The following is a 27,459-nucleotide window of genomic DNA, read 5'->3' on the forward strand; positions in this document are numbered from 1 at the left end:
CCTGTAGTCTCTCCTTTAAGGATGGACTAGGTTAGGATTAGAGAAAGAGATGAGGAAAACTTGTGGAGGGGGGAGGCACAAGAGTGTCAGTCTTTATTTGGTTTATAGTCATGGATGTAGGGTATGGAGGGTCTGACCTTCAAACAATCTAGCCACCATAGTCCGGCCTTTATTCAGCAATGTTTAACAGCAGCAATGTTTAAAGAGCAAATGTTTACTGAGCAAGACCTTGTATTGGGCACTATGGGGGATACAAAAATAAAGTCAGTCCAACAAACATTTATGCAGTGTTTACTACGTGTGTTAATTTGTGTTTGTAGCTGGGGATATTTGGGAGGAGTGAGGCCCTGGACTTATGATTTCCTTGGCATAGGGTACACCTGATGTGGAAAGTCCTTCCATTGATGCAAATAACCAAATCATCTGTAACTCAGTCTTTGAGAACAGCTTGGGACATTGAGTGCTAAATGATTTGCCCATGGTTACCTAGCTAGTATGTGTCAGAGGCAGGGTTTGAACCCTAGTCTTCCTTACTCCAAGGGAGCCTTTTATTCACTCTGAAGCTCTGAAGTTGTAAATACAATAATGAAGTCAAACACAATCCTTCCCTCAAACAGCTGACAATCTCATGGATAGGGGAGAGGGGATTGACTGCTGGAAGGAGGAAACATGACAGGGAGTATGATGAGATAAAATATAAGAGGGGAAAAGGACAGATTCAGACAAAATGCTCTAGAAGAATTTGAGAAGAGAGAGCCCTTTTGATTGTGGTAATCAGGGAAAGCTTGATAGTGGAGATGGCTTCTGAGCTGGTTCTTGATGGGAGGGGGAGTGTGATTCCTGTCCTCATGGAGTTCACAGTCCAGTTGGGGAGATAAGGCATGGACACAACTAATTCTAATACAAGGCAAGTCAATCAAAATCCTAGTCAGGTCCTACAGAATTTCCTCATTTGGACACTCAAGGGACCAGTGGCTTAGCACGGGAAGGGTGTATCCTTGTGCAGAATGGCCTTGGGGTCAGAAAGCTGCTTTTAGTTCTGTCCTCAACTAACTTTCCCATTCCTTTTTGGGGGACAAGCTGGTGGCCAGCCACATGCTTCGTAATGTCAGCAAGTCTCTGGCAACGGGGATCTCTAGCCCTGAGGATGACACTGTCAGACAGAAGCACCAGATGACGGCTATGCACCTGTTTCATGCAGTGGGAAATGTGCTTGAAGCATCGAGGAGTCAGGAGCATAAAGAGCCACTGGGCTCTGGTACCAATCAGGTCATTGTCACCGTAAGGGAGTGGTGAAAGGCAGTGCCTTTCATAGAGACCTCATGGGATTTGTGGGAGGGTTTCATGGGATGGGGCAACCTGGGAACCACAGTGCTCAGAGCTCAACACTAGTTCTATGGTGGCATCAGTCAGTCATAGGCGAGGCACTGTGCTAAGTGTGGGGGATACAGAGAAAGTCAAAAAGCCCCTCCTTTCAAGAAAATCACAGTCTAAAGGGGGAGATAACAAGAAATCAACTATATACAAACAAGCTACATACAGGATGAATTGGAGATAATAAATAGAGGGGAGGCACCAGCTTCGGGGGGAGCAGGATGAGATGGCAGTAGATAAAACTTTTATCAACAGGGAACGGTGGGGGACGATGGAAATTTCTTACTGCTCCCCCTTGCCAAAGTATCCATAAACCATCCTTGCTTTCACCCTTGTGGGAGTCACACTTGGCCAACTCTAGCCCAGACCAGAGGGGAGAATGGCCGCTGTGGACTACTCTGCATTTCTGTACTACGTCATTAAAAGCACAGTCTTGTGGGAGAGAAATTTGAGCCTAGGAAGGACGGATGGACTGAGCCATGTTCCCCCTCTCTTTGGCAGGTGGTTGTGCAGCTGCTCAGTGCCCTGGAGAATCTACAGAGTGCCCTCTTACTGGGAAGGCCTCCTAGAGACCATCCCACTATGCTGAGTGCACCCACCATCTCCATGTATATCAACAGGTAATAGAAGCTCACAGCATCCTCAGGAAAGGTCTTGGTCCCTTTCTGAGAGCCTTTCACTGTCCAAAAGCCTATTGGGAGGTCATATAGTATAGTGGAAAGGGTGTTGGTTTTGTAGTGAAAGGACTTGGGGATGTATATTCATCTAATGTTGGTTTTCCTCTTCTCTCTCCCTGTGGGGATTGTTTGCCTTTCATTGAGGTCAGGGTGCAGCCACAAGGTCTGGATGGTGCTTCATTTCATCTCAACATGAGTAATTCTGCTGTCTTCACTCTGCCCAGCATTGCCTCTTTCAACTCCTTGGGGGATGATGATGAACCTGTGGACATAAGGGTGGGTGTTCACACCCCAGCCTTGAAGATTCCAACACCTCAAATTCCTTCCATATTTCCATTCATTTGTTACCCTACATGCAAATGACTAGTGAGAATTGGTTTTCCAGGTATCCATGTTAGAGAGATGCTGGGAAGAATCTCTTCTCCAAGCTTCAGTTTGTTCATTGGTAGAATGGAGGAAATAATCTTTGCATTACCTACCTCACTGGATTGTGTGAGGATAAAGTCAGATACTATATGTAAAATATTTTGCAACCCTTAAAGCACTAGAGAAATGTCAACTGTGATTATTGAGTCCTGCTTCTGCTACTTACTACCTGCATTGACTGTGGGCAATTAACTTAACCTTTCTGGAATTCAGTTTCCTTGTCTATAAAATGAAAGGCTGGAATAGATAACCTCCAAGGAAGACCCCTTCTAACTTTAGATCTAAAGTCACTATTATTTATTTATTCATTCATTCGTTCCTTTAGAAAGATAAACTAGAATTGGTCCTTGTAAGAAAATCACAAGAACTCAAATTTTTAAAAAAAAATTACTGGAAGAAATCAAGCTGGAATGAAAGAAGAAGTAATGCATTAACTCTACTTGGCTCTGGAAAGCAGAACTAGGAAGTTGCAATTAGGCAAAATTAGGCTAGATAAAGGAAAAACTTCCTAGCAGTTATAGCTACCCATAAAATGAATTGGGCTGCCTCCCCCTCACCAGAGGTCTTCAAGCAGGGGCTGATTGACTCCTTGCCAGGTAAGTTGTAATGATGAAGGCTGGACTAGAAAGCTTCTGAAATACTTTTCAACTCTGAGATTGTGTGATTCAATCCTTTCTTTGGCTTGAAGGCCCAGGGAGGTTGATAATAGGAAAGTAGCCACTGGGATGCCCCAAGGTTTCAAGATTGATATTTGTTTAACAAAGAGGACTGCTTTTTATCTCACTCCCCATTGCTCTGTCCCTGGGTTTCTTCCTCACACACTTGACTCACAGGTGGCTGTGTTGAGAGCCAGTATTGTGGGTGCTACACACCCCATTCCTTTCCTTATTGTGGCCTCCTACTTCTCACTGGGCCTTCTTTCTTGCTCTCTCCCTCCCCCCTCCTTCCCAATAGTTCTGTTCCAATCCCACAGCCCTGACCCAAGACATCCACCCGGCCTAGCCCGGCCCAGATTGCCTGGGAGGCAGTGTGGTCATGGTATGAGGTAAGAACTATAGACTAGGAGCTAGGTTTGGGTTTAAGTCCTGTCTCTGCCACCAACTCTATATGTCCTCAGGAAAGCAATTTTCTCTCTCTGGGCCTCAGTGTTTTCATCTGTAAAATAGAGGATTTGGACTAAAATGATCTCTAAGACTCCTTCTGGCTCTAATAATCTATGAATCCTTGGATTCCAAAGGGGATTTCTTCCTGAGGACTGAGATTGTTGGCCTGGAATCACCAAGGTCTCATTCAGTCCTGCCTGAGAGACCAAGGCCCACCTTATTAGTGACAGCTGTTTGTAATTGGCCAGCCTCTTAAAGCAGCAGTGGGTTCCCCTTCATTGGAGGCCTCCAAATAGAGACTGAATAACCATATTCTAGAGGAAAGTTCTGTTGAGGTATTGGTTAGACTAGCTGACCTCTGCTCCCTTCTAACTGAATTCCAATGATTCCTCAAAGTGTGATTATGATGTACAGACATGGCTATAAACCATTTGAACTTGGAAGGTAGGAGGGCTAGGGGAAAGCTGGAATGGAGTGGAGAGCTGGGAAGCAGTGGCTCATAGCTGCCCACCTTATAAAATTATCATTCACTATCTGACTACCTGTGGATAGGAGAGAGGGGATTACAATACCTGTCCCCTCCCTTACCCCAGTATCTAACCTGCATGCATCCATTCTGAATTGGAAGTCTTCTAATCTGGGCCAAGTCATTCATGCTCACCCCACCCATGGTCCACCCGCTTCCCCACCAGGGATTCATTGACCTGGTTTACATTGTCAGAGGAGCCCAGGAAAGTCTTAATCAGTGAGAGATCTGTCCTGGCAACAGCCTTTTGCTGATTCTACCATTCATCTCTTTCATCATCTGCCTCCTACCATCTATCCTCTCATTACTCTTACCTCCCCAGGTCCACTCACCCAGCCCCTATTTTCCTATCCACCCACTCTCCATCTCACCAGTAACACCTACTGATAATTATTTCTGGTCCTAACAAAACTCATTCCTCATAATTGCTCAACGAGAGATAACTAGTACAAGTATTGTTACCCCCATTTTACAGATGAAGAAACTAAATTCCAGAGAGGGGGTTTGCTCAAGATCATAAAGTTAGTAGTTAGGTAAAGAACCAAGATTACCTAATCCTTAAGCTTCATGGCTCTTTCTATTTTGGGATGCAGCCTTGTGTGTATTCTCTTCTTTTTAATATTGGGTGTTTGCTTCTGATTCTTTTGTTTTGTTAGTCAATAAGTATTTATGAAATACTTACTATGTGCCAGGCCTGTGCTGAGCACTGGGGATTCAAAGAAAGGCAAAAACACAATCCTTGACCCTTTAAGAGCTGCCATTCTAATGGGAAGGTAAAATATAAACAACTATACAGGTACTTACATTGAGTATAAATGAAAGGTCTTGTCTTGGCTAAGGCCCTGTTCTCTGCCCCTTCTCCCAGCTGCCAGCCTCTCATGCTAGGCTAAGTTGGCTTTGCACTTTGGTACATCCAGAAGTGGGCAAGAACTTCAGAAAATCTTTGCCTGATTTTTCAGCTTCTCCATTCTATACTACCTGTTTAGGAGAATGTTGTGTCCATGTTCTCACTGGAGGTCTGGCTGCCATTTGGAAATTTGAACATGTGTCTGAGTAGACTAGGAGGTGGGCTACCTAGATACTTTCCATCTTACTAGTTGAACAATGACTCCTTACAATCTAATAAGCTTCTTGGATGGCCCAGGACCCCATGCCAACCTTGCTCAAAGAACTCACTGTTGTGAAGTTGGAAAAGAAAAAAAGGAGAAGGGATGGGAGGAAAAGGATTTTCATACAGCCCAGCCTGTGATGGTCCATGCAGTTTCAAGTAGCCTATGCTACTCTTTTCCTTGTGACACCTCAGCATGTTTGGAAAGAAGGATAAGTGTTAAGAATGAGTGGCAAACTGAGATGGCTTCAATGGCTGGGTCCCTCCTTACCTAATTGGACCAAGCAAAAACCTTCTGTTTGTGGTGGTACCTGCTACCATCACAGAATTTTAGAATTGGAAGAGACCTCATTGACTATCTAGTTAAACCCATAATTGAAAAAGAATTCTCACTCCAATATGTCCAACAAGTGATCATCTATTCTTTGCTTGAAGACTTCCAATGAAAGGGGAATCCACTATCTGCCAAGTCAGCCCATTCCACTTCTGAACAGCTCTAATTGTTAGGAAGTTTTTTCTGACCTCAAACCTAAGTTTATCTCTGCAGTTTCTATCTCATTGTTCTTAGTTCTACCTTCTAGGGCCAAACAGGACAATTTGAATGCTTCTTTCACATCCCAGCCTTTCAACTATTTGAAGACAGTTATCACATACCCAGCTCCTAGCCTTTTCTTCTCTAAGATAAACATCCCCAGTTCCATTACCCATTGAAGTCCCAAATGTTGGTAACTCAGCATGCCAAAGACAGAGCACAAAAACATTACCAATGGAACCCCAAACTATACTCACTCTTCAATTAAAGCAACAGCTGGCTCCATGTCCCATCTATCATGGGATGGAGCTAAAGTCTGTTACACTGGCTCCTCCCTCAGCCTAGGACAAACATTCCTTACTTTTGGTTCTAGATGGTGAGTTTTCTTGAGAATCCCTTCCCTGCAAGTGGCAACTTTGATGTTCAAGGGACTGTTGGAGGCCTTCATCTGACCAGTCCTGGGGGTCAGCTCATCCCAGTGAGAGATCTGAAAGACAATATTGAGGTAGGTATTTGGTTTTACTTTGAGCATGCTCTCTGACTTGACAATCAGGAGCTCCAAGAATGAGATCCATTAGTCTGGTTTCTCACTCAAGGTCAGAATTATGCAAAAAAAAAAAAAAAGCCCTGGAAAAAGGTTAAGGTCTTCGCCTCCTGAGAGGCAGAGATGTCAAAGAGGCATTAAAGATGGTGAGAATACACTGTCCTGCCCCTCGTGAAAGGCTTTTTAGACTTCTTCAGAGTGTTTCCCTAGCAAATGAAGGTAACCCAACAGGCAGAGACCAGACCTGACAGTTTGACTTGTTAGTATTTATTGAGCTTCTATTATGTGTCAAGTACTGAATACTGAGGCTACAAAGAAAGTCAAAAGACAGTCCCTGCTCTCAAGGAGATCACAAGATTCTTTTCTGAACCCTGGGTTTTGTAATAAGAATGGTGCTTGGAGGTTTACAAAGGTACATTTGAGCCCCACAATAACCCTAGAAAGCAGATACTATGGGTATTATCATCTATATTTCATAGATGAAGAAACTGAGACTCAGAAGAGACTTGCCCATGATCTCACAATTAGTAAAATGTCTGTGACAAGGAGCACCTAGGTGGTACAATGGATAGGATGCTGGCCCTGGAGTCAGAAGGACCTGAGTTCAAATCCAGCCTCAGACCAGATACTTGACACTTATTAGCTGTGTGACCCTGGGCAAGTCACTTAACCCCAGTTGCCTAGGGGGGAAAAAAAAGTCTGTGACAAGATTTAAACTCAGGTCTTCCAGTTCAAGGTGTGGAATACATTATACTATCTTTTGGTCAGTCAATAGACTTCACAGAGTTAGAGAACTTAAAGCTAGAAGAAATCTGGGTGGGGCCAAATCCCAGAGGACCTGAAAAAGCCAAGTAGAGTTTAGACTCCTACCAGTTGTAAACTGGGAGCCACTTAAGCAAGGTTCTTAACCTCAGGTCTGTGGAAGATTTCAGGGGGTGGATGAACTTAGATGGGGAAAAAAATTATTTTCACTAACCTTTGGTTTCTTTGATAATCTTTTATATTTTATCTTATGCATTTAAAAGCATTGTTCTGAGAAGGGGTCCATTGGCTTCACCAGACTTTCAAAGGAATCTATGACCAAAAAAAAGGTTAAGAACTTCATCACATGAGCAGTATTGAGAGGATGACAGTAGTGTGTTTAAATAATATTAGTCTGGGAGAATGGGTTGGGGGGTTGGGGAAGCCCCTTTTATGATAGTAAAAAAAAAACAATAGTAGAAATGACTGGGCCCCTCTTCCTTGGCAAAGTGACCAATTTTCAACAAAGGCCACTCAACAGCTATAGGCCTTGGAATGTCTGGGAGTAAGTAAATTGGTCTCTTTCCTTAAGAAGACTGAAGCATGGTACAATGTAAAGACGGCTAGATTTAGAATCAGAAGACATGGGTTTGAATCCCAGATCTTCTATTTAATTCTTATGTAACCTTGAGCAAGCCACATAACCTTGAAGGGCCTCCATTTTCTCCTCTATAACAGAAGGGGATTGAACTAAATTATTTCTAGGGTCCCATCCAACTTTGGTGACATTCTCATCATCTTGCAAGACCCCATAAACTCTGAAACTCATACCTACTTAGTATCTCCTGCCCCTGGGTGTCCTCTCTGCCTTCGATTGGAGCAAGTAGAGGGTACACAGTGGAGTATTCCTCCCAGATCTTTCATTTAAGGACAATATCAGGGACAGTCATCTCTGCATTTCCCACCTGACTGTACTCCTCTAGACCTATCATATCCCTGCCTGCTATGTTCCCCCTCTCCCTTTCAATATGTTTTAGGTGTTGTGTTCCCTCTTTATATTGTGAGCTCCTTGGGGGCAGAGACTGCCTCTTTTTCTTCCTTCCATCCTTCTTTGTTTCTCTTTCTTCTCTATTACTTAGCAAAGTACCTGACATACAGTAGGTGCTTAATACATGTTTACTGACTGGTATTCCAAATGTGTTGTGGTAAGAATACTCTAGACTCAGAAAACACATGATTGATTGACCAATGCTCTGATAATGGGTCATTCTCTCATGTTTTGACAGTGTCAGCCTAGAATACAAGTTTACTTTAGAAAAGGGGTTGAGAAATGAACAGGACCTTCAGTAACCGTTTCTCTGGAGAATCACATGAAGATAGAAATGGACACAATGGGCTATGTTGATCATAGGATTTAGAGAAGGAAGGGAACTTAAAGTCAAATCAACTAATTTGTTGAGAATTTATTAATCATTATTTAACAAGTATTATGTGTCAGGCACTATGCTAAGTGCTGGGGACACAAAGAAAAGCAAAAACAGTAACATTTTTAACTGGCATCTGGATATTCCCACCTAAATGTCCTGCCATGTTCAAAACTAAACTCATCATTTCCTCCTCAAAATCTACCCTTTCCTTCCATCATCATCTCCGTGATGTCATGGTCCTCTTTGAGAATGAAGGACAAACACAACAACAACCCTTCTCCAAGTCATCCTTCACATAGCTGATGGAGTAATCTTAGGATCCTGGGACCATAGGACTTGAGAGACATATGGCACCTTATAGATGATCTTCCTGATGCATAGCTCTAATCAAGTCACTCCCATATTCAACAAACTTCAGTGGCTCCCTATTGCTTACAGACTAAAATATAAACTCCTTAACCTGACATTCTCTAAGCTGTCTTTCTAGACTGATTTCATAAACTGCGTGTTCCACATAGGCTGGACTACTAAATGTTCCTTGACTTTATCTTCTTGTCCCCTCCTGTCTTCATGCATTTATTTCTTCATGTTGCCCCCATGTCTGGATCAGACTCCCTGTGGCCCATTTGCAAGATTCTTTCACTTCGTGGCCCAGCTCTTTCTCCATGATGCCTTCCCTGACCTTCCCTCCCAGCTGGAGACCCTCTCAAGCCACTCTAATCGACCTTTCCTATGTCCTTAATCCTTTTCTAACTTAAATTATTAGCCGTCTGTATACATGTCTCCTACCTACCCCTAGAAGAAGTTCCTTGAGGACAAGCTCTACATCATTTTAATCTTTGTATATAGCAGTGTGCTGTATATGTTTAACAAGCAGCTCTTTAAAAAAAAGAAAGCACGTACAAACACACTTTTAAGTTTAGTCTACATTATTAACCTTCTTCTCTATTGTCTTCTTATGTCTAGACAATCAACAAAACAATAAATCAAGCCCTGGTTTGTAGCATTTGCCTGTTTCTGAAGTGTAAATGCTCACACTGAAAATTTAACAATGGGCTCTGGAGCTTTTGAGCTTTCTCATGCCTGCCCCTGTTTATATCCCTAGAACAGAGTACAGGACCTACTACAAGCATTATTTGGACCTGATATACAATAGATACTCAATATATATGCTGAACTGAACTACAGTTGCTCTTAGGTTTCTAGGAACTACTTAACATTTTAGTAGCCATCATGCCATTGTCTTTGTAGATAGTGTTGCCTCGATTTACAAAGTTAAAGGACACACAGACTGTGCTGAATCTGACAACTTCTGCCACTTTGCAAGTGAACATGACCTCTGGAAATGCTTCTCTGGTGATCCACCTTGAGTGGGACTTTGATCTCCCACTCACTCTGTACCTGGGCTATGGCTACCACCCAAATGAGACCAACTATGATGTCAAAACTCACCTTCATCCAAAGACTGATCTTACAGGTACGTATTCCCCTACTAGAATTTTAGTGTAACATAATCATATGTTGATGGTGGCTATAGGCCTCATTCTATGCTACTGGGCAACTTTAAAAAAAAAAACCTTATCCATCCTAAACCAGCTAGACAACAGCTTTAAATAGAAATCAGGGGAATGTACTTGAAGCTATTTGCTACCCAGAGGGGACAGCGTTACCAATTCACCCCCTGTGAGCAGAGCTAGAATTTAGATCAATCATCACACCAATATATGTGTGGAATTGAATCCCAGCTGCTCCTAGGCACATAGCATTTTACTAGTATTTACATTTACATAGCATTTTAATAGCCACCATGTCATTGTCTTTGTAGACAGTATTGCCTCTGCCTCATTGACCATCTACCATGTGTCCAGCTTTGTATCCTATACTGAGTGAGTGCATAGACAACACCTTTCCTTCATGATTCTTTCTTGATTCTTGGCTTCTATGATATTGTGCTCTCATGGTTCTCATCCTACCTCTCTCGCTATTCCTTCTCAGTCTTCTGTCCTGCACTCTTGAATCCCTAGTCCCTTATCATTTTGCTGAGTGATCCCAGTCTCAACCTGGGATCATTACCACCTTTTGTCACCTTTGTGCCTACACACGTGCTGCTGAATGAAGGTAGAGAAAATCATGCACCTGTTCTGACTTCTGTAACATAACCTCAACTGGGCACTCACTGCTGTTAGGCAATCTTACTACCTTATGAACTCACTGCCCCAGTTTCCACAGTGGTTCTTCCAAACCTTTTCAATTCCTCCTTAAACCTCTGATGGCTCCCCCTCCCCCTACTCTCTCACCTGAGAACCTTGCCTCATATTTCACAGAAAAAAATTGAGGCCATCCTCTGTGAGCTCCCTCTTATCCCCTCTTCTTCATCTCCTGTCACTCAGGTGCCTTCTGCCATTTTCTCTTTCTTCACCCTTATCTCAGATGATGCAGTGGCCTTACTCCTTACCAAGGCTAACCCCTCTACTTGTTCAAGTGATCCTATTCCATCTGTCTCCTCGGACAGATTTCCCCCTCTGTCATCCCCATTCTTTCACTTATTTTCAATCTCTTCCTATCTACTGGCTCATTTCCTACTGCCTACAAACATATCCATATCTCCCCTATCCTGAAAAAACCCTCACTTGATTTCCAATCCTGATAATTATCATTCCATATCTCTTCTGCCCTTTGTAGCTAAACTCCTCAGAAAGTCCGTAAATAATATGTACCTCCACCTTTTCTCCTCACATTCTCTTCTTAACCCCTATAATCAGTTTCTGACCTTATCATTCCACCAAAACTGCTCTCTCCAAAGCTCCTAATGATCTCCTGATTGCCAAATCCAATGTTCTTTTCTCAATCCTCATTCTCCTTGACCTCTCTGCATCCTTTGACTGTTGATCACTCTCTTCTCCTTGATACTCTCTTCTCTTTAGTTTTCAGGACACTACTCTCTTGGTTCTTCTCCTACCTATCTGATCACTCCTTCTCTGTCTCCTTTGCTGGATTCTCCTCCAGATCACATCCTCTAACTGTAGGTGCCCCTTGGGGTTCTGTTTTGGGTCCTCTTTTCTCTTCCCTCTATACTTCTTCTTTTGGTGATCTCATCAGTTCCCATGGATTTAATTACCATCTTTATACTGATGATTCTCAAATCTACCTTTCCTGCTCATCCTCTCTACTGACCTCCAATCTCATATCTCCAACTGCCTTTCAGACATCTCAAACTGAATGAATATCCAGTAGACAACTTACACACAATATGTCTAAAACAGAAGTCATTATCTTTCCCCCTAAATCTTCCCCCACCCCTTCTACCTTACCTACTACTGGAGAGGGCAACACCATCTTCCCAGTCCCTCAGGCTCGCAACCTAGAAGTTTCCTTAGATTGCTCACTAACTCTTACCCTGCCATACCTAAGCTGTTGCCAAGGCCTGTTGATTTCACTTTTGCAGCATCTCATAAATATGCCTCTTTCTCTCCTCTGACACCACCACCACTCTAGTGCAGGCCCTCATCACCTCATGCCTCAATTACTACAATAGCTTGCTGGTGAGTCTGCCTGCCTCTTTTGTCTCCCTACTCCATTCTATTCTCCATTCAGCCGCTAAAGTGATTTTCCTAAAATTTTGGTTTGAACATGTCATCCCTCTACTCAATAAACTCCAGTGACTGCCTATTGCCCCAAGGAGCAAATACAAAATGCCCTGTTGGCATTCAAAGCTCTTTATAACCCAGCCCACTCCTACCTTTCCAGTCTTATTATACCTTGCTGCCCCAACATACCTTCTTCAATCCAGTGACACTGGCCTTCTGGCTGTTCCATAAACAAGACACTCCATCCTCAGCATTTTCTTTGGCTATCTCCCATACCTGGAATGCTCTTCTTCCACTGCTCCAACTACTGACTTCCCTGGTTTCCTTTAAGTCCCAACTAAAATATCAGTACTTAGCATAGTACCTGGCACATAGTAGGCGCTTAATAAATGTTTATTGAATAGAATTGAATTGAATTTGCTGGCAACACATTCTTCTCCTGTCCTACAAATCTAGTTGTCCATGGCTCTTTTCTCTGTTCCACTCTCTCTCTCAATACTCTTTTCCCTTAGCTTTCCAACCTACTCCAACAATTTCAACTAGTACCACCTCTAATCTGTATATCCATTCATGAGAAACTCTAGACCCCAATTTCCATCTCCTTGCGGGTCACGTCTACCTGAAATTCCTCCTATCACCTCAGATTCAATATGTCCAAGTTGGTGGTGGTGGTGGTGAGATCAGGCTGTAGGGCATATCTATTCAGGAGTCTACACAACACACTCTTTGTCTCCTCTTTCCTGTCGGTATGGACTTCATGTACAAGTCTTTTGCTCTGATGGCCAAGAAGCCTCCAAGGAATTGTCCAGTAGACCTTCCCCTTCTCCTGGGTACAGACTTAAGGGATTAGTGAAGCAAAGGAAATTTCCTGGGACAAAGTAGAAAAATAGAGCCCTCAATCCCTGTGGTAGTGCAAGAAAAAGCTAAATTGACTTTTTCAGTTGTAGAGGGTCAGGGTGGTGGGAGCCCTGCTAGACTAAGTAGGGAAATGAACATCCTCCTTCCCATTCCCCTCACCCCTGTGATCAGGGAGTCTGTCTCCCTCTACATGGAGATGAATGCTCCCTGCCTACTTCTAAGCACAAAAATCTGAGTATCACTGCATGCTAGGGTTTGAGCTCTTGGGCATATTCCCACTTATGTCTAATCAAAGCTTTTTGTAGGGGCAGGGAGATAGAGGATGTGCCTTATAGAGTTTCAGGTGACTACTTCTCCCTTTTCTAGGTTTAGACCTTGATTTGGGATTTTATGTCTTGTATCACTTCCAGTACCTTTTTCTATACAAACAAGCATCCTTTCTTGTATAAAGCCTACTCTTAGAAATTCTCACCAGGCTGACCCTCCACTGAAATGGTCCCCTTCAGGTAAGCTGGCCACCTGGATCCTAAGTGCTGAAGAGCTGCCTTTTGGAGAAGGAACCTATTACGTGAAAGTGATTCCTGTACCTGAACTGGATCCAACAGCCCATCGCGATGTCACTGTTAGTGTCACATGCTTCATTTCCCAGTGTGTATTCTGGGATGAGCTCCAGGAGGACTGGAGAGGCGACGGGTGCCAGGTGAGCGAAGTGGGAAAAAGGTATGCCCAGATTGTCACTTGGTTTCTTCAAACCCTTATGATGTCTAACTCACTGGGAGTTAGTGAATCAAGGCTTCATAGACTTTCATTGTACCATAGTTGGCTTTGATGTGAAAGCCTGCCTTGTATACATCATAGGCTAAGTAAGATAGGTTTCAAGATAGGTTGGATGGGTAGCCAACATTACTGATGGCCCACTAGGGTACAATTGCTGTGGAGCAACCCATCCCCTAGAGAACTGAACCTGTTTCCCCATCATTTAGCTGATAACTTCTAGACCATCTAAATCCCATAGGAAGATGAAGGAGGCAGCAACTGACTGGGGGTCAGGAACAGGGGCAGGGACAAAAACCTATACTAGCAATAGGCTGAAGCTCACGACCTGTCCAAATTTTCTTCTGCACATTTACCAACCCAGTGCTAGGGTCTCTGCTCCAATCTCAGAGACTATAACCTGATTAGAGGGGGCTTGTGGAGAGGCTGAGAGTAGGTCTTTCCCTGGGTAGAATGACTGAATGTATGGCCTGCAGAATTTTCCCCAAATTGAAGCCTTCATCTCACCACATACCAAGCAATCTGACATCCCTTAAGATTTTACTATTTTACTACCTGTGTGATCTTTAGGAAAGTCTTTTCACCACTCTGGGCCTCAGTTTCCTCACTTGTAAAATGAGGGAGTTAGGCTAGATGAAACTCTGTGGTCCCTTCTATTTCTAGATATATGTCCCTGTGATCCCCCATATCCAGAATACTGAAAGGTAGCTGAGTGGAAAATATTCTCACCAATCTTGAGAATGCAGGTCCTATAAAAGCAAAATGCCCCAATTCCCTTGGGATCTATCTTAAGGTTTAAAAAGCTCTTCTACCTATGCCCAGCACCACTCTAGCAAGAGACCCCTGATCCCATCCTGGGTAGTTAACATTCTGTCAGAAAAGAAACATCCCTCAGACACATGGACAAATTGACCCCTGACCATCTCACTACAGCATTAATAGATTTTCCTTTCTCCATCAAAGTCAAATTGAACCCATGTCATTCAGCTCAGAAATGAGATCCCCAAACCAAAAATGTTGGAAATAGTGTCTGAGGCCCCTCTGCAAAATGAGGAAAATGAACTAATTGACCTCTGAGGTACCTTATAGCTTTAAATTTGTGATCTCATCCCATTAATGAAGTGCTTTGGGGGGGTTGCTTTTAGGTGGGTTCCCAGACTACCCTTTACAGCACCCACTGCCTCTGCAACCATCTCACCTTCTTTGGAAGCACCTTCTTTGTGATGCCTAACATTGTTGACGTGAGCCAAACGGCTGAGCTCTTTGGCACCTTTGTGGATAATCCTGTGGTTGTGACCACTGTGGGCTGCCTCTGTGTGGTGTATGTGATGGTAGCTTTCTGGGCAAGGAGGAAAGACATTCAGGACAATGCCAAGGTAAGTGACCTGGGAGGGAGGTTTCAACTCCACACCAGGGAGAGCTTTCTAACAATCAAGTTTATCTAATAATAGATTGGGCTGCTTTAAGAGGGAATGAATTCTCCATTAATGGAAATGTTCAAATAGGTCTGGGTGAACACTTTTCAGGAGTGGTATTAAGAGGATTTGTGCAATAGGTAGGAACTGTGACACTGTGCAATGTGGAGTAACTTTTCTTTCCCCACTACCCCTGTGCTTTTCAATTTTTTTTTTGGTCTTCTCACATTAGAATGTAAGCTTCTTGAGGGCAAAGACTCTTTTTTTTTTTTGCTTGCGTTTGTATCCTCAGCACTTATCACAGTGTTTGACACATAGTAAGTGCTTAATAAATGACTGGTGACTAGACAAGGTCACAGATCCCAGGATCCTGACTAAACAAGGAGTTTAGTGGAGTCCTGTCCAGACCTGAGATTCCATGATTAGGGGAGAGGCAGTGTGGTATAATGGCCCAGGCGAGTACACAGTGAGTGCTTAATAAATGCCTATTGACTGACAGTGGATCTGGAATCAGGAAGCTCTGGATTGAAATCCCATACCAGACAGCTATTAGCTAAGACCTTGGGCAAATCACTTAACCTCTCTGAACCTCATTTTGCACATCTGTAAAATGGGGATAATAATAGCACCTACTACCTCAAAAGGTAACTGTAAGGCTCAAATGAGATAATATATGCAAAGCAATTTTCACAAATTAAAAATTATAGAAATATGAACTATTATCATTACTGATATTAATTAGAAGAACAGGGTGATTCCTTCTTTTGACCATCCTCTGTGAGCCTGCTTGGTAATCTGGGACAAAAGAACACAAGCTGGGAATCAGCAAACTTGTTTTCTAATCCAGTGGACCACTTAACTAACTGGGTGACCTCTGGCAAGATCCTTAACTTCTCTAGGCTTTAGTCTCCTTTTCTATAAAATAAGGATCGCATTTGCCTTGTCTATCTCACAGGGCTATTATGAAGCTATAAAAGACATCAGAGATGTGAAAATGTTTGGCTATGGACCAGTCAAGATTCCTGAAAACACTAGAAGGCAGTGTGGGTACCCCTTCCCTGGAGGTCTTTAGGCTGAGGCTAAATGGCTGTTTGTCAGGGATGTTTTAGAAGGATTCTTGTTTGGGTGTGGATTACACTGAATGACCTCTGAGGTCATCCCAGTTCTGAGCTTCACTGATCCGAAGCATTGGTCTCAGAGTCAGAAGGTGTGAATTTGGGTCCCAGCTCTGCTGCTGTCCTAAAGCTGAGGGGGCCTGCCAGCTCTGCCAGGCCCTCCTACCACCAATAGGGAGAGATGACTTACCCCTCTCTGACTATAGTGGTACTGGCATTGGCACTGCTCAGTAAATGCTTTAATAACACCCGACTCCCATCCAGGTGAAGATCACAGTGCTAGCGGACAATGATCCCTTTGCCCAGTACCATTACCTGGTGACAGTCTTTACTGGCCACCGACGGGGAGCAGCTACCACCTCCAAGGTAAAAGGGCCTTGCATGGGGTTGGATGGAAAACTCATCCCAGTTTAACTATGCATCAGAGTAGCCCAACCCAGGAGACAGCACTTGTATGTCCATAACTGTGATGTCTCTTTGAGTCTAAAATAGAAATCACAGGATTAAGAACTGACAAACAAGCTCATCCCTAAGGGAAAGAAGTGAAGTTGTGGCACAAAACACAAAGAATAGTATTTATATAGTAGTTCTAAGGTCCAGATGCCTTTCCCTATCCTAATTTTAAATTATCAATACCACAGTGGGGTGTAGTGGAAAGGTCACTGAACATAGAATCAGAAAATCTGGGTTTAAGACTAAGCTCTGATGTTTTCTAGTGGTATGATCATTGGCAAGTACCTTCAGCTCTCTTGGCCTCAGTTTCCTCATCTATAAAACAGGGAGAAGAATACCTGTCCTACCTTTCTCAAAGAGTTATTGTAAGGAATTTAGGTTAATTCAGCAAGCATTAAGTGACTATATTGTGCCAGAAACTAGGCTAGGAACTGGACATTCAAAGACAAAAATGAAATACAATCCCTGCCCTCAAGGGGTGTGAACTCAGGGGTTTGGAAAGTACTCTGAAAACCTTAAAGTGCTGTGAAAATGTGAGCTATTACTATTATTCTGATAACATAAAGTTGAAAGAAACAGTTGTAGATAGTACAAAGTGTGTTCGGCTCAGTCAGAAGATGTGGGTTTGACTCCTGGCTCTGATGCCTTTTAGCTATTTGACCATGAGCAAGCCACTTCAACTCTAAATCTTTGCTTCCCCACCTGTAAAATGGGGCTAATAATACTTGCATTCTCTGCCTACCGAGATGATTGGCTTAAAGTGCTATATATGATTTATTATACTTTTATTATATAATTTTATAATATACAACATATTTTATGATATAATAAATACATTAGTTTTATAATATATTTATTATTTAATTGCCCAGATACAATAGGATCCTTCATACTTAATTTCTATAAAACTCCATACCAATCAATACGTATTTATTGAATATGTTTAATTGAATATCTACTATGTGCATATCCTATGCTAAATGCTATGAAGAATGTGAATATACAACTGTTCTTTTAGAGCTTACAATCTACTTGCAGAGGTGAAATATAGACGTAAGTGTTGTTGTTGTTGTCGTTGTTGTTGTTGTGTCTGACTTTTTGTGACTCCGTTTGGGGTTTTCTTGGCAAAGACACTGAAGTGGTTGGTTTGCCATTTTGTTCTCCAGCTCATTTTACACATAAGGAAACTGAGGCAAATAGAGTTAGGTGATTTGCCCAGGGTCACGCAGCAAGTAAATGTCTGAGGCCAGATTTGAATTCAGGAAGATGAGTTTTCCTGACTCCAGGCAGACACTCTATCCACCTAGCTGCAGGAGGCAAGCATGCAGGAGAGCATTTATTGATAAAACAGTAGGACCTAGAGCTAAATGGGGAGATTATCACTTCTAGTTGGGGTAGTGAGGAAAGGCTTCATAGGGGATAGAGCACCTGATCTGAGCTTTGAAGGATTACAATAGGCAGAGAGGTGAAACAAAGACATATGAAGTGGAGTGAATGATATAACCAAAAGGGCAGATAATAGAGTTTAACTGAAAATGGGATGGGGCAGGGAAGGAGTTGAGCTGTGTACCCAAGGCTACAGAAGTACATAACTACATGTAACAACTTATCACCCCTGGAATATTTAGGGAGAGTCAAGACATAGCCTTGATGCACATTGTTAGAAGTCAGCATGGTAGATACAAGCCCCTTGAGCGTGTGAAGTCAGTGTGGAAATGTTCACAAAGGGCCCTCCTGGAGTGAATCTGCAGAATCCAGAGGAGGAGGGATGAGCATGTGTTTGGGAGAGGATGAGGAGGTGACTGGTAGCGGAGAACCACAGCAAGCATTCTGCATGCCTAAGAGAGAATGAGTACCAGGGCAGGGGCAGAAATTGACATATCCTAGCTCTACCCGAGCCCCGAAGTTAAATGAGTTTGCACATGAGAGTCTAGGCTGTTGTTCTTTACCCACACTGTTCATTAAAATGTAAGCTCCTGGAGGTCAGGAACTATTTTTTGCTTTTCTTTGTATCTCCAGCATTTAGCACAGTGCCTGGAAAAAAGTTAGTATTTAATAAATGCTTTTAGGTTAACTGAGTGATTTCAGTTAGTATTTGGGAGCAGTAATGGGAACTCTCTGATCAGATGACAAATTACTGAGCTGTCTGTGGTCTCCACACCCAAGATGTGTAAGTGGACCTAGGGCTAAGGGTGCAAGTGATATCACTGGCAATAGCTTAATTACCAGTAAGTGTGTTTGAGAAGGTCCATGACAGCAGAGGCCTGAAAACACAAGACGTGTTCAAAGGATAGTGAAGAGACCAGTTTAGGAATGCAGAAACAGGGTTCATCATAGGGGAATGAATGGTGGGAGGGAAGGCTGCAAAGATTGGTGACAGTTTATAAAGGCCTTAATGCCAAGTTAAGGAATTTATTTGTAAAGAGCCAGAAATGGGAAACCATTGAAGGTTTCTGAAGGTAACTTCAGTAAGATAATCAGAGCAGGTATACTCCATCTAGTAGATACTAGTGGCAAGTAAGAAGGTATCACAGTCTAGGCAGGAGTTCAACTCCTGCCTAGGTGGCACAATTTACAGAGAAAAAGTGATGGTTGCTTGAGACTTTGGGAGGAAGAATCTATAAAATCTGGTTACTGATTATTGGTTAGAATCTGCTATTGATTAGGTATGTAGAGTGAGGGAAAGGTAAAAGTCAAAGATGACTCTGAGGTACAAGTCAGTGTGAACAGCAGAAAGGTAATGCTATCAGTAGAAATGAGGAAGTTGGAAAGAAGGAAAGGTTTGGAGGTAAAGTGAAGATGAGTTCAGTTTCAGACAAGGTGAGTTTGAGATGATAGGAGAGGTGGAGATTTTAGGATCAAATTTAATCAATCAACAAACATTTATTGAATATCTACTATGTATGTACTAACTGTTAGGGATATTGGATTTGAGTTCTGGCTCTGGTACTACTTGTATTTGACCTTGGTCAAATGACAACGCATGGATCTGTCTTTAGTTCTGTGATGTTTAACAAAAGCAAAAACAGTCCCTGTCCTTAAGAAGCTAATATCCTAATGGGGGAGAGAATACACAAAGAGACAATGTGAGATAGTCTCAAGCAGAATCTCTCTGCATTCACATTTAAGGTCATTATCTAAGGGATCAATCTCTAAGATGACTATTAGAAAGAACCTGTTGGCTAGCAGGTTTGTAGCAAATGATACTATTGGGAAGTTGAAGATCAGCCCAAGTTTCACCTCTAATAGGGATTGTTTCCTTGGCTCTGTTCCCTGCCATCTCATCAATCTGTGTCTTTGGTCCAAGGATGCTTGGTTGAGAGGTGGATGACTCAGCCCAAATTTGTTATCATTTGTAAAGTAGTGCAAAGAGCAAGCCTTGTCACCTCAAGGACCTCAAACATATTATTAGAGAACCTGAATTTGGATTTGTTATCATTTCAGGTGACAGTCACCCTTTATGGGCTGGAAGGAGAAAGTGAGCCTCACCATTTATCAGACCCAGATACCCCAGTCTTTGAGCGAGGGGGTGTGGATGTTTTCTTGCTGGCTACTCTCTTTCCACTTGGGGAACTGCAGAGCATCCGACTGTGGCATGACAACTCTGGAGACAGGCCATCCTGGTAAGCTCATGCAGGGTAGCCAGAGCCAAGGAGTCAAGCAGAATGAGTGGGCAAAAAGTCAAGAGACCTTGTCTCTGCCATTTGACTTTGTTCCCAAGTTTTCCTATCCACAAAATGGGGATAATATCTACTGTAAAGATCACAACTTTTACCTCCCACAGACACTAAAAGACTAAATGAGATAATAGTCTGAAGTCTCAAGGCCTAAGTTGAAAGCACTTCAGGGTATTCATAACATTCTTTTATTCTTTTTCCTATATAGGCCTAAAGGGGCCAGGTTCATGGTTATAGATGCTGTGGTTATGAATGTAGAAAGGCAAACATTCCTGATATCCCTCCTGACCTCTGTGCTGGCCACAAAGTACTGGGGAGATGGCCAATTAGTGTAATGGAAGGAATGCTAGATTTGGAGCCAATTGTCCAGCTCTGTCCCTTACCACCTGTGTGACTTTGGTCAAGTAATCTAATCTCTCTGGGTCTCAGGTTCCTTACCCTTAAAATGAGGAGGTTGTCCTAAATGACCTGCAAGATTCCTTCCAATTCTAAGTCTATGATCTTATGACTTCAGAACATAGGATATAGAATGCCAGAGGTGGGAGGGGCCTTCAAACATAGAATGGCAGAGCTAGAAGGAGTCATTGAACGTCAATTTCCAGACCTGGGACGAATGTATAACATAAAAGGTGAGATAATACAATACAATCCCTTCATTTTACAAACAGGGAAACAAATCCAGGGAAGGGGAATTTGGATTGTGTGGATAAGAAATGAAAGCGGGGGGCAGTTAGAAAGGAGGCTTATATAGGAGTCTTGGCACCAACTAAGATGTAAACATCACATGATCAGAGTGGGAAGGGACTTCATGGGAGAGTGAGTCCAATGGGTTCCTAAGAAATGTAGAAGGTAAAAAAAAACTATTAATATTGTGCTCTATGTTGTAGGCACAAGTCTGCCAGAAATAATTTTTATCAATTTATCATTATTTAGGCAGTTAGGTGGCATGATAGAGTATAGGTTATGGAGTTAGGAAGATCTGAGTTCAAATCCTGCCTCAGATACTTAGGAGCTATGTACCCTTGTTCAATTCACTTAAACTCTGTGCCTTAGTTTGTTGTTCTTGTTCAGTCGTTTCAGTTGTGTTTGACTCTTTATGACCCCATTTAGGATTTTCTTGGCAAAGATACTAGAGTGGTTTGCCATTTCCTTCTCCAATTCATTTACAGATGAGGAAATTGAGGCAAACAAGATCACGAAGAGTTGGACATGATTGAAACAACTGAACAACAAAATGAGAACAATAATAGCACCTACCTCACAGGGTTATTGTGAAGATCGAATAACATATATAAAGCCCATTGCAAATTGTAAAACTCTATGTAAATTGTATTATTATTATTCTAATTCAAGCATTGCTTTGCTTAAAGAGACAATTGCCTAAACTGACATCATGCCTTCCGATGTCTCTCTTTCCCCAAGAAAATTTGAAGTAATATTTATGGGATTCTTGAACATAGGAACATTTCACAACATGATGAAACATAATTACACAACTCAGAACAAAGTAAAAGTTAATATATTACTTCATCGATCCATAACAATAGTCACTTAATTATAGAGAATCCTTTTCCTAAAACCACACAATCCCTGTATGACCTGTCAAGAGCAGTTAACAGAAATAAGACAAAGAGATCTCCCTCTGATCAATACCCTAATACCTTCTGGGAAAGGGTGGAGGCAATGATTTCAACTAGAGATGAGCTTTTCCTCTTTCTAAACCTAGTAACCACTTCTAGTTCATTTTCCTGAGCCTTTGTTTTCCTTCTTGAAGGAAATACACTTTCCTAAAAGTAAGGGATTATATGAAAGAAAGCAGATTTCAGTGGAGGGCATCATTTCCTAAAAAGTTTGATACTGATAAAGTTTTCTTGTTTATTTCTTAATATTTTTCAATTGAACTGGAAAAAGAGGCTCCAATGTGCTTCAATGTGCCCATAACTTAGGCACATTACCTGATTCTATTGTCTTCTCACCCAGCACCAAGACTATGTCTTCAGTTGTCATCTATCCATAGTTCAACTCTGGTTTGTAGAGCTAAATCAGGGCACTTGGGTCTCCACTTGAACACTTTCAACTTCCTAGTCTGTAGAATTAAAGGATGAATAAACAATCCTATTTTTTCTCTTCTACATTGTGTATACGAATGCCTGTTCTATTTGGTTTTGGTTAAATTCAGAATAAAAATAAAAATTAACTTGGAGAAATAAAATAAAATAAAGGTATGACTAAATGATCTGACTCCCAAGGTTCAGTGCTTTTTTTATGACACCAGAAAGGGATGTTTAGAACCAGAGCAGGAAAATTTGTCCCTCTTATGATTTGTAGGCGGGTCCAGAAATATAGGTCTGAGGATATAAAGTCATTTGCACCCATGGTGAATAGTCAAACAGGCTCTCAGCCTTCATCCCCTGTGTGGGAACACTAGACCTGTTTCCCTGTTCTTTGTGGTCCAGATCACTAGTAGATTAGAATTTGTCACCTAGTAAGTGTGTTGGCACCCTGGCTTAGTGCCAAACACGTAATTGCCAGTTTCAGAGGGCCTTTCTATGTCAGCACACTTGTTGAAATTTAGCCATCAAGAGGGGTTGATATGGTAGAAAGAGTGTTGGACTCTGGATTCAGAAGGCCTGGGTTTGAGTCCTTGATCTGCTACTAGTACTTGGCTTTGGTCCAGTAACAATGCATAGATCTGTCTTTAGCTCTGTGATATTTAGCATTTTTATCAATTACTTAGATGAAAGAAGGTATGTATAGATGACAAGCTTTTATAAAATATGCTGATAACACAAAGCCAGAAAGGATACTTTGTTGGTTGAAAGAATAAGAATCTAAAAAGATTCCAATAGGCTAGACTAGAAGGCTGAATCTAGTAAAATAAAATCTGATAGAATTGTATAATCCTGCAACTCAAGGTTAAATAAAAATCAACTTTAAAAGTACAAAGTTGGGGAGGCAGGGCTAGATAAGAGTTACTGTTAAAAAGTTCAGAATGTTTTAGTGGACTGCAAGCTCAATGACAACAACTTTATTAAGAGGCATAATGTCCAAAACAAATGAGACATGAGTCTGTGATTCTAAGAAGAGAATGGGAGATGATGTGGAAAGTTTGTGAAGTTTGCAATAGAGAAGGAGGAGCTCCTTGTGAAGTCTGACTTCTATTTTCTGAATAGAGTATAAGATACAGTCTTTTGCTGAGAGGAAGGGACCAGAAAACGTTCAGGAAGTTTGAGATGAGATGGGAAGGTTTAGAATGGCCATTGTGGGGAGTATGATAGAGCTAGCCAAAAGATGAATGGGCTTCCTTAGGAGGTACCAGGTTTCCTCCTTACCCCACCCCACCCCATCCCACTAAATGAAGGCTGGATGAATCCTTGTTGATGTTATAGTGGGACTTCTTATTCAAGGTTTGACTAGATAGTGTCTGAGGTCCTTTCTAACTATGAGATTCTGTGATTCTCTCAGTCTCAGTTTTCTAATCTGCAAAATGAGGGTACTAATATTTTTACTTCCCACCTCACAGGGTTGTGGTGAAAGCACTTTATAAACTATTCCCTGTGGGTGGCCAAATTTTACTACAAAATGTTAAATGTTAATTATAGAGGAAAAAATTCTTGGTCTCTTTTTCAAGATTGTTTCTTCCAGGGATTGGACCAATCAATGAAGTCCCTCTGTATAGCCCCAAGAACCCTTGTTCTGATAGGCATTAGGATTACATTCAGGATCCCTTGATAATTTGGCTGTCTTTTCCAGGTATGTCAACCGTGTATCAGTCCATGATTTAACATTGGATAAGAAATGGTATTTCCTCTGTAATTCTTGGTTATCCGTTGATGTTGGTGACTGTGTCCTAGACAGGAGGTTCCCTGTGGCCACAGAACAAGATATGAAACAATTCAGGTAAGACTTAGTTCCCAAACCTTCCATTCCTATGTTAACCTTGGTTCATGCCTCATAGAGAAGAATTGAGTATCCATGTGGCTTTGAAAATCTCAAAGAAACAATATAGTGATATTGTCTTATGCACTGGATATCATAACCATAGAATGTCGGGGCTAGGAGTAGGCCTTAAAATATAGGACAGAGAATGTTGGTCAATTGGTAAGTACCATTTACTAAGTACTATGTACCAGGCACTATGCTAAGTGCTAGAGATACAAAGAAAGGAAAATGATAGTCCCCATTTTCAAGGATTTCATGTTCTTGTGGGGGAGACAATATACAAATTACTATGTACATATAAGATATATACAATGTAAATGGAAAATTATGTTAGGAGGGACTAATGGAGGAGGGGAAGGCCTCCTACAGAAGTTGGGATTTGAGCTGAGTTTTGAAGGGAGCCAGGATTTGGAGGTGAGTAGGTAAAGCATTCTAGGCATGGGAGTTAGCAAGCGCAAATACAAGGAGTGGGCAGATAGGAGTCTCACATGTGATCAATAGCACAAGGCCAGTGTAACTGCACTATGGAGTGCATGGAGAGGAGAAGCATCTTCCATCATCTAGTCCAACCCCTTCTCATACAAATGAGAAAGCTGAATCCCACAGAGGTTAAATGAGTTGATCAGGATTATATAGTGTTGTGGTACCTTAAAGAAAAACTTTGAGACAGAGTTGCTAGTTAATAGATTTTTTTAAACTTTAAATGCCAGGAAAATGTAAAGAGATATCTCTGAGCATAAACTCAATTTGATTTTCTTGTAGCGCTTCTTGTATGCAAAAAAAAAAAGCAATAAAAATAAAAGATAATGCCTACTCTATTCCTAATAGGTGGACACATTAACAAAGTACAGGAATTCATGGGATCAGAGAAGGGCCAAACCATGTGGTAGATCCAAGGAGGGTGATATCCCTGTGAGAAATCAGGAATCATGCATGAAGTGTGGATGGGAATTAGGTAGATATAGAGTAGTGAGGGAAGGGGAGGAAAGAGAGCAGGAGAGAACAGAACAGACAAAATCTGGGAGAGGGAAATAAGAAGTAAGAGTGTTTGGCAAACACATAATGTGAAATCAGTCTGGAAAGGCAGTTGGGCTGAATGCCAGCCTAAAGAGCAAAGGACATGCACCATGGAAGGGAAGGTACTCTGGGCACCATTCAATTCAACAAACATTTATTAAACAGCTATTGTGCATCAGGCACTGACCTGGGGATACAAAGATGACCCTGCTATGGACCCTGCTGTCCAAAAGTTGACAATCAGTTGGGGGGTTTGTGGGAGTTGTAGAGGGAATAAGACTTGTCCATTGAAAAATAGGATACAATGTAGGTAATGATGGCAGCAGAGGAGAGATCAGAAAAAATGCTTTAAAAATACCTAGGCAGATTTCTGGTGCCAAGATGGCAGAGTGAGGAAGGAACCCTTTAAAGCCCTCCCAAATTCCCCTCCAAACAACTAGAAAACTGCTTCAGAATTGTTCTAGGATTAGGGAAACAGCTTACCAGCATGGCAGGAAAGGTCTCTCTCACTGGGGTGGGAGGGGAGCTTGGTCCAAGAGCAGCAGCAGCACCTGGCCTCACAATAGGGGTCCTGCAGCAAGGCTCCAAGCCTGGGGCAATCCACCAAGGAGGCCCTGCTCTCTTGCAAGCCAGTAGCCCTCTAGGCAAGTTAGCAGTTTGTGCAGCACAGCAAGGCCCCACCCCAGTGACTCCACCCCCAGCACAAGCCACCAGTGAGGCTTTGACCCCAATGCTGATTCATTAGTAAAACCTTACCCCTGGGGCTGCCCAACATCTGCCCCTGGCACCTACCAGCAGAGAGATACTGTTTCCATAGCAACCCAGCAGCGAGGTCCCATCCCTGGGACAGGCCAGGAGCTAAACCCCACACCCAGGGGAGGCCAATGGAGGTTGCACCTCCCAGCACAAACCAGAAGGGAAGTTGACCCTCTAGAGAAATCAAGCAGCTAAGCCCTGAAGCCCAGTGAAAGCCAGCAGTAAGATCCAGAGCCCCAGCATAAAAAGCTTGGGATAGTGTAGGACCAGAGCCCAACTCTCACAGAAAGACACCAAGTCACAAAAAGGGCAGAAAAAATGAGCAAAAACCAAACAAAAAGCTTGACTATAGAAAGTTACTGTGGTGATAGGGAGGATTAAGGCATAAACTTAGAAGAGGACAATAGTGTCAAGATGGCTAAATGTGAAGCCTGAAAGAAAAATATAATTTTGTCTCAGGCACAAAATGAATTCCTAGAAGAGCTTTAAAAAGGATTTTAAAAAGCAAATTAGAAATGCAGAAGAAAAAATTGGAAAAGAAATGAGAGTAATGCAAGAGAATCATAAAAAAAGAGTCAATAGCATCAGAAAGAAATACAAAAATTTACTGAAAAAAAATAGCTCCCTGAAAAATAGAATTGGCCAAATGAAAAGGAAGTACAAAAGCTCACTGAAGAAAATAATTCCTTAAAAATTAGAGTGAACAAATGGAAACGAATGAGTCTACGAGACATCAAGATACAAGGAAACATAATCAAAAAAGGAAAAAACAATAGAAGAAAATGTGAAATTTCTTATTGGAAAAACAAATGACCTAGGAAATAGATCCAGGAGAGATAAATATAAGAATTATTAGACTACCTGAAAGTCATGATTTTAAAAAAAAAAAGCCTGAATAACATCTTTCACAAAATTATCAAAGAAAACTGCCCTGATATATTAGAACCAGAGGGCAAAATAGAAATTGATAGAATCCACTGATCACCACCTGAAAGAGATCCCAAAATGAAAGCCCCCGGGAACATCATAGCCAAATTCCTGAACTCACAGATCAAGGAGAAAGTATTTGAAACAGCCAAAAAGAAATAATACAAATATTGGTACAGTCAAGATTACATAGGATTTAGCAGTTTCTACATTAAAGAACCATAGGGCTTGGAATATGATGTACCAGAAGGCAAATGAGTTAGGGTTACAATCAAGAATCACCTACTCAGCAAAATCAAATATAATCTTTTAGGGAAAAAATGGACATTTAACAAAATAGAAGACTTTCAAGCATTTCTAATTAAAAGACCAGTGCTGAATAAGAAATTTGACGTCTAAATACAAGATTCAAGGGAAACATAAAAAGGTAAAAAAGAAATAAGAAAGAGAAAACATAAGAAATTCAATGAGGTTAAACTT

At 41.9% G+C, this 27,459-nt stretch overlaps 1 protein-coding gene across 1 annotated transcript in view; it reads left to right on the top strand.

Annotated features, from left to right (window-relative positions):
- PKD1L2 (polycystin 1 like 2) overlaps window positions 1–27,459 on the top strand; it is a 146,053-nt gene that overhangs the window by 51,270 nt on the left and 67,324 nt on the right. Inside the window, 10 exon segments of the mRNA XM_027850359.1 lie at window positions 1,081–1,269; window positions 1,876–1,994; window positions 2,201–2,327; window positions 6,120–6,251; window positions 9,710–9,935; window positions 13,410–13,603; window positions 14,823–15,053; window positions 16,472–16,573; window positions 20,105–20,283; window positions 24,091–24,237. Of these exon segments, the coding sequence (XP_027706160.1) occupies window positions 1,081–1,269; window positions 1,876–1,994; window positions 2,201–2,327; window positions 6,120–6,251; window positions 9,710–9,935; window positions 13,410–13,603; window positions 14,823–15,053; window positions 16,472–16,573; window positions 20,105–20,283; window positions 24,091–24,237 (1,646 nt within the window).

This window comes from Vombatus ursinus, unplaced genomic scaffold, assembly GCF_900497805.2.
Source record: "Vombatus ursinus unplaced genomic scaffold, bare-nosed wombat genome assembly UNPS02009062.1, whole genome shotgun sequence".
In the NCBI taxonomy this organism is placed as follows: domain Eukaryota; kingdom Metazoa; phylum Chordata; class Mammalia; order Diprotodontia; family Vombatidae; genus Vombatus; species Vombatus ursinus.